Here is an 18,042-nt window from a genome sequence, read left to right on the forward strand (position 1 = left end):
AGAAGAATTTTTTTTAAAATTAATTTCTGATGAAACAACTTGCAACGGTGTAGTGGAAATGTTTTGGTGGGTTGTAGTTTGAATAACATATAAAGTTTCTAATGTTGTGGCTCATCAATACTGAAATGCTTTTAACATGTCAACTCTTCACCTGTACCGACTGTAAGTTAATGTTGCTGTGCCATGTAAGGTAAGGATACAATCCATTTCCGCAAAGTACATTTTCTCGTAAGTGCAAATCGCAATGACTAATTAGTCACTTCGTGGTTCGCCTGTCATTTCGTGATTACTTTGTAACTTGAATTCGTTTGAGAGAGAGAAAAACAATGTCAATATTCAACCTGCACTAGTCTAAACAATCTCAATATTAAACTGAATGTCTGAGACGACATTTGTAAAGTTTGGCCTGTCGAAATTACAACTTATGGTTGTTCCACAACGCAGGCGAGAAAATAGTTATTTTCTCACCTCAGCTGAAACTTCGGGAGCCTTTTGTTGTGAAAAACATTGTCATCGGGAAAAAAGTAGAAAATTTCATGTCCATGCTACATGCGTCGAAAACCGTACTTTTTATGTTTCAAGCACTAACATGTAAAATTCATCACATAACTCGGGATGAAAATGAAAAGTCTCGTTTTCGTGTGTTTATTGACCTCCGCTACGCCTCGTCTCATCAAAATTCACACGGAAACTCTATTTTTCGTTCTTTTTTATCCCTAGTCATGTAGTCATGTAAAATACTGTTTCTTAGGGTGACTAGGTACGCTCTGCCCACTAGTGGAGTCCAAAATCATATGGGAAAATAAAAGTTTCAAGAAAGTTGGCGGGGGAAAAGGAACATATATGACCCACTGATGTCCTTGAGCGACCCATAAACCAACTCGGATCGAATCGGCCCCATATACAATTTTCAACAGGAGGCCATAAAGGTTTATTTTCCTCGAAGTCCGCCAACTTCCACGACACTTTTATTTTTTGGACCCCCCTATGCCCACAAACAAGAGCCTCAGTGTTTCTCAGTGTAGATGTGGTTAGTATTGAGGGATTCTTTTGAAAAAAAGCGCTCCAAAATCGGACGCAGTTTCCAGTGGACTTTTTTATATTTCAATGCTATTTATTGAGATTATTCAATGAATGATATTCATATGCACTGTAGTGGGATTGGTGGTGATTCTATCGAGATTATTTCCGATTAATAGACTTTTCAGTAAGGTAAGCATGGAACGATACTACACCGGAAATGAGGTATAAATAGCAACGATGAACATAGTTTTTGAGATTGAGTTCCGTATTAAAACTGTAATACGCGCTTTGTTCTCTCTTGTGCCCCTTTTCCACAGCGTTGCATTAATTTCATTTTCCAAAAATCAAAAGAATTGAAAATGGGCACCAAATGGAATGAGTTCTGTACAAAAGCGAAAGCAGACAAAATTGTTACCAGCGAACAAAAAATGATTGTAATGACATCAAAGAACCCAACTGTTTAATTCTCGACATAATTATAAACCTATTCATTTGTTAAAAGGATCTATTTAACATATTTCTTTGTAATGCGCCACAATGTAACATCAATCTTATTGTTGTACAAGCTTCAGCGCACATTTAACGACATTTTTATTTTATTTTATTTTTTGCTTGAGCGTCAAAATCATAAAAATACACAATTCGGGTAAAATCTCTTATCAAAAACATCTTGAGATAAATGAGTTTTCATTGTCTTTGCCACCTGCTTATTGTCCCCTTTTTTTTGATCGTAGACAAAGAGACAACAATAAGGATTATCATGAACTGGAAATGAAAAGAAGAATTATATCGAACAAAATTTCATGTCTGTTACTTTCTCCCCATTTTTGTTTCCCGACAATATCTCTTGATTTTTTTAAATTGTCTTCTTAACTGCACTGACATTGGGTATGGGTATCGTTGATAAGCGGATGAAGATCATTAAGCATATTAAATTTCATCGAAATTGTTGTGATAATTTCCAAGGGACACATGGTAAATGTAATGCCGTTTGGTCGAAAGAGAAATAACATTCTCGAGGGCAGACTGGAAGCTAATAATTCTATTCCGGGGATTTCCGCACAGACAATCTAGAAAATTCATTCATGAATTCGTTACGCTCGGAATGCGAATTTACAGAGAGAAATTACGGAAAGAACGCAAAAAGAAAGAAAGAAAGAAATGAACTAACAATCGTTTCCTAATATTCCAGATCTGCACGTGCCGATATTGTAGAATTGATTTACCAACGTTCATTGGTATGTCCGATTAATGGGCTGGGTTCCGATAACAGGATTAAAAGTACTCAAGTACAAAATTTAATAGAACAGATAGAACAGCAATGTTGGATTTATCGAACTATAGATTATATTCCGTTACCGCTGGCTAACTATAATATAGCGTACTAAAGCACACTATTATACGTCTCGACATCATCAATAATTCAGTGTGGGTGGTATGGTAATTTGGTGTTTATATCTAACGAAATAGAAATTCTGTTGCCCAAATTGATGTTGAATAAATATACATTTCTTTCGGAATGGAGCAGCATTAGCTAACTAAGTCTGTCAATAAATTTTGTCGGAGATAGAATTACTTTATTGTCACCATTTCATCTTATATTTGTTTGATTATCCGGCATTAGAAGAAAATTACATTACAAGGGGGGTGTTCATAAATTTATTTTCTTCGACTTTTTTTTCGTGTCGTCGATAAGCCGTTCCCTAGTCGTTTTTTTTCCTTCAAATGGATTAACATTTAGTGACAAAGCTATTGATGTAGCTAGATGTGTGTTAGGGAGGGTTGGTATTTAGCTCGATGTATATATCGTTTCAGTATGGGCGGGTTGCCAATAGAGCAATTAAAATGGTCCACTTTCCTCTTTACAAAATTGTTGGTTATATCATGGTTCGCTTTCATTGTATAATTCCCTTGACTGAAAGTCAGGGTCTTATGAGAGCAAATCCCTTGAAATGTCCATAACGACAAGTTGACGATGACTACAATGATAACTTAGGTGACTCTTCATCAATTTTCAACATTTTTGCTTCAATCGAAGAAGAATTAAATTCTTGATGTTGATTTTGTAGGTAGATAAAATTGGAGTAGTGAGATGGGAGTATTTTTTTAATAATTGTTTTCCTTCCTACCTCGTTGCGTAATATAGAAAAAATCGAGGTTTCAAGCGTTTCCAGCACGATCTCGGTGCGTATTCAGTATTCTCGAATCGAATTCGCTGAAAGGCTTCTACGCTTAAGTTAGGAACAACATTTTGTCTATCGTGTGCCAGAGATCAGCGAGAATGTTTTTTATACCGAAAGAAGGTAGTTTCTGTTTTTTCGATACGATAACTTCAGTAAGCATTAACGACTGTGAAGTTTGCGACCAGAGCGAAGCAAGGGCCGTAATTCACACGAGTTTTTTTTACAATTAGAGAAAGGTGCTTTTTATTGGACAAAAGAACCTTAGAAACGTACGAAGTCGCTACTCTTATGTATGTTTGACGAATAGAGTGAATGAAACGCAGAAAACTCCCGCTTTGCGGTCCGTTCACGATGAAATATAATTTTTTTAAATTCAAAAATCTATTTAAAAACATTTTACTCATGGGACCTGACCCGCCCAAGAGGTGCGACCTTGTGAATGCATGTCTCTAAAATTGTGCTAGATTGTATACTCAACCCAACTATAAAAACGAAAAATTATTTTCAAAAATGTATACGTCTCTAACACGAACACCGACTAACTCAATCAAACCACAACTTTGTTTAATCGACGTAAAAGAGGAAAATAAGCTGTACACTTTTTTTGAGCAATTTTAATTGCTTTACACATATTCTGTAAATTCGAATTTCGTAACATGTCTGCCTTCTATATCGCACCAGAGGGAAAATCAAGGCACACACCAAAAAAAGAAGTTTTTTTTTGTGTGAATAGAATAAGGGTGCATGAATTATATCATTTTATTTCTTTTGCCAACCCTTAATGAGTGTGGGTATGCGTTGTTGCGGGGGGTATATGTGTGTGTATGCTTTTTGGATGTTGTTACGCTACGAGTTGTATGTATAACTTTGTAGGAAAAGTTGAAGTCTTGATAGTATCTCTGGTTTTATATCTATTCGGTTTTCGTCTGTAATATTTTAGTCTGCGTTTCGAGTACACACAACCGCTTTTTTGCAATTTAGCTATTAGCGGAAACATTCCATATCGCATTTTGTAATCAAAGTATTTTATTATACACAGACGTTTGTGTGGAAATTGATGGTTTTTCATCATGGTAATTTGTTCGGGAGTGTATATTGTTGTGTGGATGAAAGACACTTTTTTTATTTGTAGCGAACAATATATTTCGGTAATGTGGTTTGTTTGAGGAAGGAAGGAAGCTCAAATGATACATATTTATTCTGGTCTTACATCACCAAAGATGATGATGATGATGATGAAGACGATCAAAACAATTTTGGGGGAGAAAGTTGCATGATGGAACATATCACATACAAACTAAATGGGCCTTTTGTGGTTTTTTCTTCTCTTCATCTTGTTATTTCCCTAACCATAAAAATCTTTTAGAGCGGAACCCTCATTTCTGTAATTGAGTGTCATTCAAACATTTATATTGCCGTAGTTGCACAAAATGGTCTATAAATTCAGCTGGCATATAATCAACTCACCTTAAAACGTTTGATGTAACCGACAATGTTTGAGCTCGGTGTAACCGAACAGCTTCTTCTCTCAAATGCGTTTGTTCCATATCGAAAATTTCAAGCTTTTCTGCGACGAATCCAGACTTTTATTATCCTTTGTTTGGCTGGTCCCATAAAATGAGCCGATTCGTGATTCGTTTGGGAATTTGGCAGTTCGACAGCTTCCATAAATCGTACCGCTACCACTGGAACAATTTGGAGCCGACGATCGACGCAGTGACCGTGTTATAGCCGTTTTATAATTTCGCAGACTACCAATGTAGCTGGCCCCGCTGCTGCTACCGCTGAAACCACTGTCCTCGCCAACAACCAATTCACTGACCGGAGAGCGCGTATCGTCTTTGAGGTCTAGTGATAGCATTTCGGTGCTCAATGTCGTGACACACGGCTGTGAGGCTCGACTTACAATCGGCGGTAGTGCTGGATCTTTGGGCGGTGACGATGACATTAATAATTCTTCGACCGACAAATTCAATTCTTCCAAAACGCGGTAGTGGTTGTTGAGAATGTGTTGAAATTCTTTTTTGCTGCAACCCCGTTCGTTAAGCGATTGTGCAGACGAAGCTAAGCGTCGATGTTTTTCGTCGGAAACATCTTCGTAAATGTTCTCATGCGTTGCGTACGATCGACTTGTCGACTGTGATTTATTGGGTTTCTCTTTGGTTTTTATCAATAAAGCACGCATTGAATTTGGAGGCGGCAAGACGTTTGACGGACCAGCTACTTCCTCTGGGGTTGGTATGTTTGAATGGCACATAATAGCTCCCGGCTCATAGTATGCATACGAATCTGTAATGTTACGTACAAGACAATTTTGAGAACGCATTGCATATGTCCCGTTTTGACTAAAGCTCGGAACAGATCAGGTCAACCTGAAATTGCCTAAACAATAAACCTGAAACTGGTTTGACCTGAAATTGTTGAATGACTTGACCTGAATTGATCTGATACCTGAATTCGGTAATTAAGTCAAACCTGAACTGAAACCTGAGGATTCCATGAAATTAACATGTTCCGAGCTTAAATTTTGACAAAGAAAAAATCTTTAGAAATTTGTGCTAAACTTACAATCTTGATGACTAGTGTATGACGAAGTCTCGGATGTTGATGACGGCGAAGTGATGGGCTGAAAACGTTCCATCGTCACAGCAATATTATTTCGTGACCATCTCACCTGTGGATCGTATGTTTTATGGCGACAATGGCCATTCTTAAAGTATCTTGCCGACACAGTGGGCTCATCGTCAAGACAAAATTCGATACTGTCGGGATCTTCGGAGAATTGCTGAATTTTTCGGCTGACCGTTTTATGTGGCTGCGGCATATCGCGTGGTGGACTTAAATTTGGAAATGATGGTGACGATGAACCATAATAGTAACGGCAACTGTTCGCGCACATAGTATCGTCGGCAAATTGCTAATGTGGTTTGATTTTTTGCAGTTGTTTCGCTCTAGCAGTTTGTTGATGTGGTGTGTCCATAATCAATTTTGGATACCTGGAAAAAAGAGATGATATTTTCAGTAAACAGAAACTGGAGTAGACGTTAGAGAGCTAGGAGATACTACTAGAAACAAAATAGAAAATTTTTACAATTTCGCTCGAGTTGGAATTTCCTATTTCAACCTGAGGTGAATACAACGTTCTTCATATATGCATGGATAAGTGAATTATACGATTTATGTGGGAACGTATTTCACGGCAAAGACTTCCGAAGTTTCGGCGGAAGGAACTATGTTATTACGATGTTCTCGCCTGCATTGTGAAAAAATAAGATTGATCACACCGCACGCATAAAATTGTTATTTGTTTACCAAGGGGAGAAAAAAGGAAATACCTAAAAAGAGCAAAAGTTTGCAGCCAAAGCAAAGGGAAAGACAAGATTCTCTCTAATCTAATCTTAAATCTTAAGCGTGAATCCACGAAACAAACCCATCATTTTTTTTCATCATTGAACTGTCATCAGATAGAGCGTCAACAAAACGCCTTCTTCTCACTGCATTTGAGTGGAGAAAATAAAGTTATTCACGTCGTGTGGATTAAAAAAAAAAACTCGTGGAATAAGTGAACTTTTGAATTCAGCTTCAGTCACGACTAAAAAAAAGGTGGAAAATTGATGTACCCTATTAGTAATAAATATAGAAACCATTAGCAATAAACGATGGGAAATGTTTGTAACCCTCAAACGTGTGTTCTAAAAAACCTGATAGGTGTGTGGGTGTTCTCATTATCATTCGTATTAAATATCTACACTTCAAAGGATGGTATCCGAAAATTTTAAATTTCAATATAAGTCATGCGACACATCACCAATAAACATCTACTTAACATAAAAAATATATTAATTTACATTATCAATGAATGTCTATTTGAGAGCTAAGCATTTATCAAATTACATTCAATTAAAATGTGAATGGAATTCCATTCATCAATGGAAAGAAAGAATCGATCTGGTGAATAGAGAACGGCAATAGAAATTTAACATTCCACAATAAATTCGGCTTTAGTTGTAGCCAGTGTGCCCAAAAATTATTCAGTATTTACCCAAAAATTAATTTACTGACTTTTCTTTTCATAAATGTAAATAAAAGCCTTCAACGACCACCCTGTCGATTCTTTATTGCAGTCATTTATAATGTTTTATTGCCACCTTTTGTTACGTAATATTTCATATTCTTAACTTTAAATTTCTTTTCTTTTTTTTCGTAAGAATTTTTTTTCCTCATTTTTTTTTCCTTCTCATTTTTATTATTTTTAAGTTTCACCATCAATTAAAGCAACAGAGGCAATCCAACTTTCTGCTATAATTTATTATAGTTTTCATTGCCGTTTCTCTTAATGAGAATTTAAGTGATACCATGAAACTGTCATCTAGTGTTAAAAAACATTTTTTATTTGTTTTCTTCCAAATACTGTGGAATGAATGATGAGTTTTGAAAATTAAAAATGAAATATACAAAACACGTTTTGTAGTTGGGAAAAACTTAATTTAATGATGATACCGGAGATGGAGTTATGGGTTTGTTTTTTTCATTCTGCTTAATTTCACAAAATGACTCATCATTGAAATAATTTTTTAACCACGAGATAATTGAGATGTGGGCATTTATGAAAGTCTCAATAAAAAGTGGATGGTGCCCTTCAAAGTTTAGACGAAAAATCAATGCAGAGCCTACGATTTTCTGTTTGATTTGTAAGCTTTGTGCTTTATTAAGCAACTCCGTTGGGACACTGTTATTTGGATTAGTGTAGTAGCTCCGCTTTTATCACAAATCCCTCATGTAATGAACGACTTCAGCCGCCGCATCCAATGTAATCTGCTATTACTAGAGTTCTGAGATCGTACTTTATCAGTGAGAGCAGTGATTTTATTAAGCATTGTTGGCTTTAATGATTTTACGTATTACGAATTAAGCAAGTTCGCACTGGCCATACTGTGAACTTGGGCGCTTCATGAAACTTCTGACCTGATTCCATTTACAAACAAATGGTTTTAAAGTTATACCAACGCACTTCAAGCAAAAATGCGATGCGAGTGACAGCTGTCAAATAGAGTACTATTTTGTATGAAAAATGTTTCGAGATTTTTTTACCGTGTGAAAATTTGTTTTTGGACAGTGTATTCCCGTTTCAGTACTCTATTTAAAGCTTAACATAATTATACCTAGAGAGGAAATTTCAAACGAAATTACGTAGAATATGTGGTCCCAACATGAAATGCGAAATGTTTATTAGTATGTGTTTGCAGGGCAAATTGCCCTATCACAAGAGTCAACGTATATGTCAACATCATCGGGATCCTACTCCGCGTGGGAACATAGAGCGTCCACAAAATGTCGCCATCGTATTCGGTTTGGTGCGAGTGCTTTGACTTCCATCCATCCACTCCTTCTCAGCTTCTCTCGCTTCATTGACGACTGTTCGTGTCCACGTGGTTTTTGGTTTTCCTCTCTTACGGGTTCCCTGTGGATTCCAGTCTAGCGCAGCTCGCGCATTATCTCCAACAGGTCGCCTTAGCCTTATCGTGTGGCCGATCCAATTCCACTTTCGACGTTTGATCATTGGCTTCATTTCTTCGCATTTGGTGAGGTTCCACAACTCGGCGTTTGAAATTCTTTAGTATCCGTCTGAGACATCGATTGACGAAGACTTGGATTTTGTTTTCGATTGACGATGTCATTTTCCAAGTTTCGCAACCGTACAGCAGCACTGAGAGGCAATTTGATTTGAAAAACTTCCTAGTTAGTTGTGACGAGTTCCAAATGTTGTTGAGAGAAATGAATGGTTGGCGCGCTTTTCGTATTCGGCTTTGGACGTCGGTATCAGCTCCGTCATCCTCTGCTATGAAACTTCCCAGACAACGTATATGTACAAATTTTCTCTCTAGGTATAATTACGCTAAGATTTAAAGTACCACTCATGCTTGAAGTGCGTTGGTTATAGACTCAAAACTAAATCTACTGAGGTCAACCGATATTTGTACAGGCATACAGTCATGATGAGCGCACCAGTTATGCCAATATTTAACCTTTTTGCATTAAATAAATAGATAAACGTGAGTGAGCTTACAATGAAATAAAAAATTCAATAAGTCTGAACTATGCTTTTATGTGGCGTTGGTATATGCTCTGATTAAAATCTGTTTTCATGCCCTGCAGAAAATGACGGGTTTTTGAAATTTTTCTCGGATTTTCCATTAAAAATAATGTAGCACGAAAAAGCCAGAAAACATACATCACTTGAGGGATCACTCATAAATTACGTAACGCTTTTTAGTGCTGTCATCAAAATAAAATTTTAATTTCTCAAGAAATATGCGCTCTGTGAAGTTAAAACTACGTTATTCCCCCCAATTATTGGTTATAGTTGGGTTGTAGAACATAGTCTTAACTTTACAGAGCTCACATTTCTCGAGTAATTAAAATTTTTAATTTGATGACAGCACTGAAAAAGCGTTACGTAATTTATGAAAGATCCCAGACAGACACTCATTTTACTATTATTCGCGCAAGCGATCACACAATCCATTCAAAAGAACACTTAGTCAACATCGTTGTCTACGAAAATGTATCGAAAAAAAGGAAATTTATAGTCCTCGAATTCTTAAACATTCCATTCAGACGATGCAGACATATCAAATTAATATTAAGCTTGCTAAGGCTGCACCGATACCGCCCTTCTGAAAATATATATCAAAAGAAAATCAACATCATGTAACCAATCAGAATTCTTTTTAGAAAAATTTTTCCCTTTAACCCTTAGTTTTTATTTACAAAAATGCATTGTCAATTTCATAGACATGTTTTTCAGAACGCGGTGCAATGGAACATAAAGACTGTTCAATTTCCAACAGAGCCAACATGTTTTTATTGTCGCACTGCTTTTTATGTTGTACAAAAACGAAAGAAAGAAAGAAAATACATTCACACAATGCATTGGGTAACATATTACATGAATGCCTTGTGTATACTTAACCAACCATCTTTACAACAACTCTTCTTGCTGTACATTGAACATACAAATAAATGTAAATAATATAGCAGGCATCATGGTTCTATTATGTTTAAAATGTTTTTTAATGCAAAAAAGCGAAGAAGAGAACGAAAAAAAAATAGCTGCCATACTTGACAGTATTAGGCGGCAATTTATAACTCCATGCATATTGTTGTATTGGATACGTGCTGCACAGCAATAATAAACGAACTCACAACAACATAATTCGTACGGGGAAAAGATGAAGTCTGCTCTTTGTTTTATTGTTTTCAATTGCCTTCCAATTTATTTCGGTTCACAATTAGTAAATTTGAATATAACGCGACGGGGAGTTTGGGTTTTTCATTTCAAATTCGATTTTTTTTTCAGTTCAGCTTTTCTTTCACATAATTTTAATCAAGGCTAATGATTTTGTTTCATAAAGTTTTTACTTTCGGTTCACATCCATACACTGTGTGCAGATAATGGACGAAGAGAAAAAAAAAACGAAAGAAAGAAGAATTCGATCACAGTTTCAGGGGATTAGTTAGACCTGGGTTATATGCTACACCAGTAACGTTAAGAAGTTTATGAAAGCGGCGAAGAAAGTTTATTTATAAGTTCTGCTAAAATGCAAAATAACAAATTTAATTAGACTGGGTTCAGGTTTCGGAAAACCTTCAACATGAACATGAACGAAGGAATATTATCTTTAAATTCGTACTTATATAACAGAAATTGTAAGCGCCATTTGAAGTTTGACAATGCGAGCGTCAACGTTCTTGAAATTATCGACCCAATAGCTGTACCAATTGTATGTATGGCAGGTGCTCCATATTTCTGGTCAGAATACAATTGGTCTGTTAATCGACCATCAGCAGGTTACAAGCATTTTTAGTTCAATGCAACGGCAAATACGGCTTAACGTGGTTGGCATTGTCGTACATTATGAATTTTTTAAATATTTCATCGATTTAATAATAAGGAAGGGACTAATCGAATTTTTTCGCGATTTTTTGTCGAAGATCAGCGGAAACACGAAAAATAAGAAACTGGTACATTGGGCATTTCCAAAATATTGCCAAAATGAAAAGATTTTACAAAAAGAAAATCTAAAAAAAAAGTATTTCCCACTCAATTTCACACTCAAATCACATCCACCTTGAATTTAGTCGAATATGGTTTAACGAAGAAAATCGTCGTTAAAGTCGTTAATCGTAACATTAGTCTTGTTTTTGAAACGTCAAATCACCAACACAAAAATTTAGTGTCGGTTGTGAAAATTGAAATAATTTTGGTGATTTCGATGTGATTTAATACAGATTTTGTGCGTAAATGTGTTTACGTGTTACGGCATGTTTCATTTTCATTTACATTGCCTAATCACGTAAAGCATTGTACTTACGAGGTTCCAAGCAAAAGCAATAGAGAACGTTAGCTAAACGGCCGCTAACGCTAATTTCCAACGCTAAATCCCCAGCTAACGCTAAAATCAACGGTAATGCCCTGTCAATAAATGGCACCATTGTGAATGCATACACATGGACGACGCAATTTTCGATTTATTTTCATTTATTATTTTAAAAGGTCATCCGGATCAATATTTTATTACTGCAATCCGTAGATCTAATTTGCAGGAAGGCAGCGACACTGTGCTGGAAAAAATCTATAAACTTTACAATGTGCTGTTCGACGACAAACATCCTCAACTACACAACAAACACGTGGTTAACCTGCAATTGAAACACATGAAATTAATTTTGTGATTATTACTTCCACAATGTGATCGGATCAATATTTTATCAATGCGTAGATCTGACTTGTAGGAAGCCAGTGGTATTAAGCTGGAAAAGTTTTATTCACTTTTGATTGCAATAAAACGTGTTACGAATCACATTTTCCAACTGCATGTTCGTCGTGTGGAGGATACTATTTGTAACATTAAAAAGAGAATAAAAAACGTTTCCAGCTTAATACCGCTGGCTTCCTACAAGTCAGATCTACTAATTCCATTGATAAAATGTTAATCCGATCACATTGGGGGAGTAATAATCACAAAATTATTTCAGGTGTGTTTGGGACTCGGTGTGTTTGGGACTAAACCTGTCTTGCCCGTTTCTCTTCTATATACTCATTGAAGAGTATAACCTGAAGTGAATCATAACTCGCCGATCCATGAAGCAATCGTCTTCTTCTCGTCTTTTCTACCTCTTAATACATTCCTGAACCCAATACCACATCTGTATATAGAAATACAGTTAAAACAATGCTCTGATCTGATACATCTCGGAATGAGAATGGAATTTCTTACCTGTCGTATTAAGAAAGACGCACAGGGGTTTAGAGGGTATACGGATTATCTGTGTAAGAAAAGAAATCTCGTCCATTGATCCACCGTTCACTCACAGTCTCAGTGTCAGTTTTTTACCATATTCAAGACTTCAACCGAGCTAAACCGAACAATAAAAACCACGACATATTCCATATTCTAAGTCCAAGTACAGTCAAATCCGCGTAAAAACGCAAGAGCGAATTAAACAAAAACAAAAAGTCGTCCGAGTCTCGTTTATCCCTAGAGTACCCAGAGACACCGTTTTGTTCCGCTAAATTCAAAAACTTCGCAGTTCATCTTTACAATTCCAGTGAAATGTAAAGTGAAGACAAACACATTGGGGAACTCATCAGGGACGACTCGGTGTGGTTGTTACTTGTCTTGCCCGTTTCTCTTCTATATACTCATTGAAGAGTATAACCCAGGGCCTACTTTAAGGAATTTAATTTCCAAAAATTTCCAAAATTTCACAAATTTCACAAAAATTCTTAAAATTTCTAAATTTGGTTTTCTGAAAGATGTCATTCCAAAGTAATCAGTTAAGCTTAAAGACATGAAAAACAACTAAAAAGGCAGTAAAAACAACATTTACGATACAATCTGTTGTGCTCTTAGATAAAATGACGAAAAGTGATGGAAAAATTGGAGAATTTTTGGAAATTTAATTTCCTTAAAATAGGCCCTGGTATAACCTGAAGTGAATCATAACTCGCCAATATATGTGTTACACCGAGAAACACACCGACACCGAGACACACCGAAATTGTGTCGTCCATGTGTATGCATTTACAATGATACCATTTATTGACTGGGCATTACCGTTGATTTTAGCGTTAGCGGGGGATTTAGCGTTGGAAATTAGCGTTAGCGGCCGTTTAGCTAACGTTCTCTATTAGTTAGGGGTAACATTCCTTATTGGCCGATCGAGTAGATTCTCGATGCTATTTCTCGACAATGACGAATTTTACTGTCTCTGGAGTCATCAAAAATTTCTCACTCTTAACTCTTTTTCGAATTACTTTTAGGTCTTTCTCACTCTTCTGAAATCCATCCCTCTTCCCGTTTTTAGCTCACCGAATTACTGTCGACTGGAATGGTCTTACATTTGGCCATTGGCCAATGTACGAAACGAAATATCGAGAAATATCGGGCTGTACTCCAGCGGATTTCTAAGAAAACCACCGCCATCGACGTTCTGTTCCTTAAATACAATTTGATCCATTCAATGACTCGATCTTAACTGTCATCGCTTACAGAAACTTCGTGATGTGCGCTTAATGGTCCCGATTTGGCTTTATTGCGAAGCAAGACGTGAACTTTTTCAGCATGACCGAAAACTACATCAAGATCTCACTGTAACATTTGCGGTTGTGTTCGTCTTCTTAATGATTTTGTACAATCTACTTTAGTTGAATGTATTTCTCAGAAAATATATTTGAAATTCGCTCGGGATAACAGCTTATTTGTATGATAACCTTCTCTGACATGAGCCTGATAGTATATGTAAATTTCAATAGACTTAATTTAACACCGGTGCGAACCGTTTCAGTTTAAATTCAGCAGCTTTGGTGTTATCAACTTCTACAAACGTTACTCTTAAGTAGTACTCAATAGCAGGGCTGTGCAGAATATTGAAGTATTTTGCTATCCTCCACCTCCTGACACCACGCAGCGTGTGCGAGAATTCTTACCTCATAGGGGCTTAATCTTTGAAAAATGTCGCGCCTGAAAATTTTTCAAAAGTTTCGCCGAAGAGGGATGACGAAAATAGTGGGCAAGAGAGAAGAGAGTTGCCATTTACATTTCTTGTGGTTGGTTCAGCATTGGCTGAAGCGCAAAAAATTTCTTTGGTATCGTTGAAATAATTATTTGGAAAATGGATTTGCTTAAACTAAACGGAGGCTCATGGTATACATTCATAGAAGTGTTAATTTGAAAATTACAAATTACACTGTTATCCTCTTGCCCACTATTGGAACTGAGAAATTCACTGGGTTGCATGAGAGAGCCTCGTGAGAAATAATCACATTATTTTGTGCAAAATTGGTATTTGGGCCATATCATGAAAATAGCTATTTCCGTAGAAGTACAAGAGTGTTTTAAAATGAGTTACTAAATGCAATCACCATTAGAATATCGCCGCTTCTTCTCACATTTAAAAAGTGACGCTATGAGGTGAGGATTCTGAAACACCCTTACGAACGGAGGCTATCAAACACTTCGACTTTACGATAAACAATACTTAGGAAAAATAAACGAAAAAATTATCAAAGTTCAACAGTGACTGACTGAATGAAGACAGAAATTTATTGAATCTTTAAAGGTAAGTTAGGACCTTCAGTTTTCTTTGCCACAAACGTTTCTTCATCCCCTTCAGCAATTTAACAGAAGTATAAACGAAATTTAACCCAAAAAGAGGAGACTTCAATACTTATCTACTGAGAAAGTTAACGACATGGAACTCTCCAACTCAACACTGGTGGACTTTACTAAGACCGCCATAATACTTGTCTCGGGCATAGCTATAGTAATCTCGAATGTGCTTATTATAGTGGCAATTCGTAATTTTCGAGGTAAGACGAAGGAAGAAAAGAAATTGAAAAATTGGTGCATACTAACACTAGCGGTGGTCATGATTTCCAAATCAACAGAAGCCGCCCATTGTTATTTGTTATCACTAGCTGTAGCTGATCTGCTATGCGGTTTATTCATAGTTCCTCTGTCGGTGTATCCCTCAATAACAGGAAAATGGGAGTACGGCTCTCTGGCATGCAATTTTGTGGGTTATCTCGAAGTTATACTGTGGTCAGTTACCATTTACACATTGATGTGGATATCGTTCGATAGATACCTTGCTATTAGCAGACCTCTACATTATCAACAAATTCAAACGAAAACTAGGTGAGTGATTCCAGATAAAAATGATATGTCTGAGGCATGCAATGATCACGTGTAAAAGGAATCTTAAATTTGTACCAATAGGTGCCAATGTTGGCTGGCATTGACATGGATATTATCAGCGTTACTCTGTTGTCCACCATTACTCAGCTACCGTGAGCCTATTTTTGACGACAGAGCATTTATCTGCAAACTAGATTGGGAACAAATGCCTGGTTACAGTGTAACGGCTGCAATTCTAGTTCTCGGTCCCAGCATTCCTCTGATAATTCACAGTTTGCTGCACATATTCTTCATCGAACGAAGATTATCGGTTGAACCTATTCATGACCGAGTACATGTGCAGGCATCGGCTAAATATCTAGCTGAACCCAGTCACAAAATGGCATTCGCGTTGGTTGCAATGTTTTGTGTGTCGTGGTGTCCGTTCATTTTTGTGCGAATGTTCGAACTATGTTTTGGCAAGGTTGACACGCCAATTTTAAGCTTCAGCATTGTTTGGCTGGGCGCATTGAATTCATTCTGGAAAGTGTTCATCATTTCGGCGACGTCTCCGCAGATTCGATCGGCATTGAGGGGATTTTGTCTGCCCACATTTTGCATGACAGAGGAACGAACACAAGACGTGTCGATTGGTTTAGATCCGCTTGAATGAATACATCAAATTTTGCCTATTTTTTCTCTCGTTTCGTCATTGAATTGTTTACTTAAATAAGTCCTTCATATAAAATTAGAAGACATTTTAAGATAAATAAATTAACGTTCAGATTTGATGTCTCCATAAATTATGTGATACATACAAGATTATCCAACAAAATTTTCAAGAAAACAATTTGAATCGAAAGGTGAGTTGATTTAACCTAAAGTGGTCTTGGTCTTCAATGAAAGTAATTGATAAATAATGAAAAACCGCATTTGCTGCACTCGCTTCGCTCCAGGCGCTGACTCCCTCAGTTACACTACAAACTTCCAAGAAGTCAATGTGTGATCCTCCTGAACTTTTTTCGAGATTTGATACCTTTATACAGGGTTAATAAAATTAGCTAGGAAGGTCGAGTTACGCTCGCTCTAAGAACTGTCAAACACGATGTAACAATTTTCATAAACTATTTTTTACTGATTGGTACAGTCAATTCCGTTCGTTTCTTGTATCTATTTGAATCTTTCCTTCCATAGATTGACGCGGTAGTCATCCAACAGTCTCATGAAAATCTTTAAGAGTACTAAAGGTTGAAGTATTCAAAATAAGACATAATTGAAAACCTCATAGTCAATAACTGCTGGTAATATATGGTTTTCAATCAAGTTTTAGTTTTAGTACTCCCACTTTTAGTACTATCAGGAATTTTTACAATGCTTTTGGACTACAGCGTCCATCTGCAAAAAGAAAGACTTAAATGGCGTTAGAGACACAACAAACGATCGTCTGGTTATTTCGAAACGCATCCATTTGAAAAAGCCATTCAATGTCTAATGGAGAAGAAGCAATCGGTTGTGAAAGCATATAGACATACATCTCAGTACACTTTTTTTTATAATCGAATACGTAGCCGTGCTCGTCTAACACAAAGCGCCAACACAACATTGAGTGCTACCGGTTTGTGTTACGACTGTTTTCTTTTTTGTGGGGTTTCCACAGAAAGTTCGATTTCCAATAAAATGTATTTTAAACTTGATTAAAATATTCCCTTCAAAGCAATCTCGTTACATTAAGTGAACGACGATGATGATGATGATGACGACAATTTCGGTCCCCCTTGTATATATTCTGTGGTTGATACTATTATGTCTGAGAGCTTCTGATAAAATACAGAAAAATAACAATGTTGCAGTGCAACAAATTCTAAACGGACAAACAAATTCGAAGGAGATAAGATTCACCGACTTCATTTTTGGAGGATATTCCATTCCATATCCGAGCTGAAATCTCTATACGACTTTATGTAATACAAAGAACTTGCGAACTTATACCTTTACCAAACGTTGTTAAATGTAACTCCAACGAAAAGGTAAAAAAAAAAACAAGTTATTGAACTTGGAGTGGTTTGAGACGTATGGAAGGACTAAATATTTCGCAGTATAAATTCAAATTAGAGATTATTTTTGCGAATACGTACATTTCGGTTTGTGCTGGTTATACATAGCTGGCATTGGCTGGTATAAATATGCTAATTTTCTTACATTTATTTCATTTTATAATAATAATGGCAAATGTACACAAAAGGTTTCACATCTGTCCGTTACTGATGGAATCTTTCGAAATATTTTATTTTTCCTTCCCAGTTGAAGAGTATAAATATAAACATTCTGAAAAACCAGTTTTAATTTGATTTTTTTTTTCGTACTTTTCTTCTTGAACTAAGCTCCTACACATGGAGAAACGGAATCATTTATATGCCTTACGGGTTACCACGTACAAGCACAAAGAAATTCTTATTAACAAACTTGGATATTTTGTACGATGTTACAATAAAATGTTAAATATCATTTAAGTACTCTCTGAGACCGATGGCTGTGTGTGTATGTGCTGTTATTGTTGTTAGCTGTAACAAATCGTTAAATATTGTAATAAATTTAAAGCGTACGATCTGGTAAATATTGCGCTGAAGTGGAGAGGAAAGAAAAAAAAAATCTTA

At 36.3% G+C, this 18,042-nt stretch overlaps 2 protein-coding genes across 3 annotated transcripts in view; one reads left to right on the top strand and one right to left on the bottom strand.

The window, feature by feature from the left end:
* The window catches only part of LOC119077833, a 49,790-nt gene that overhangs the window by 314 nt on the left and 31,434 nt on the right, over nt 1–18,042 (bottom strand). The window contains exons 2-4 of one of the 2 annotated variants that reach the window (XM_037185150.1): nt 5,775–6,202; nt 4,674–5,495; nt 2,744–4,588 (exon numbers count right to left, since the gene is read on the bottom strand). In XM_037185150.1, coding sequence (XP_037041045.1) covers nt 4,735–5,495; nt 5,775–6,105 — 1,092 coding nt within the window. In that variant the 5' untranslated portion in view covers nt 6,106–6,202 and the 3' untranslated portion in view covers nt 2,744–4,588; nt 4,674–4,734. Of the gene's footprint in view, nt 1–2,743; nt 4,589–4,673; nt 5,496–5,774; nt 6,203–18,042 lie in introns of those variants that run through there. The other variant, XM_037185148.1, reaches the window with a different exon arrangement.
* On the top strand, nt 14,599–16,118 carry LOC119077836 (G-protein coupled receptor 52-like). Its single transcript, XM_037185153.1, has 4 exons — nt 14,599–14,831; nt 14,897–15,081; nt 15,160–15,409; nt 15,491–16,118. The coding sequence occupies exons 2-4, from the start codon at nt 14,964–14,966 to the stop codon at nt 16,059–16,061; spliced, it is 939 nt and encodes a 312-aa protein (XP_037041048.1). The 5' UTR covers nt 14,599–14,831; nt 14,897–14,963; the 3' UTR covers nt 16,062–16,118.

This window comes from Bradysia coprophila, unplaced genomic scaffold (genome assembly GCF_014529535.1).
Source record: "Bradysia coprophila strain Holo2 unplaced genomic scaffold, BU_Bcop_v1 contig_24, whole genome shotgun sequence".
In the NCBI taxonomy this organism is placed as follows: Eukaryota; Metazoa; Arthropoda; class Insecta; order Diptera; family Sciaridae; genus Bradysia; species Bradysia coprophila.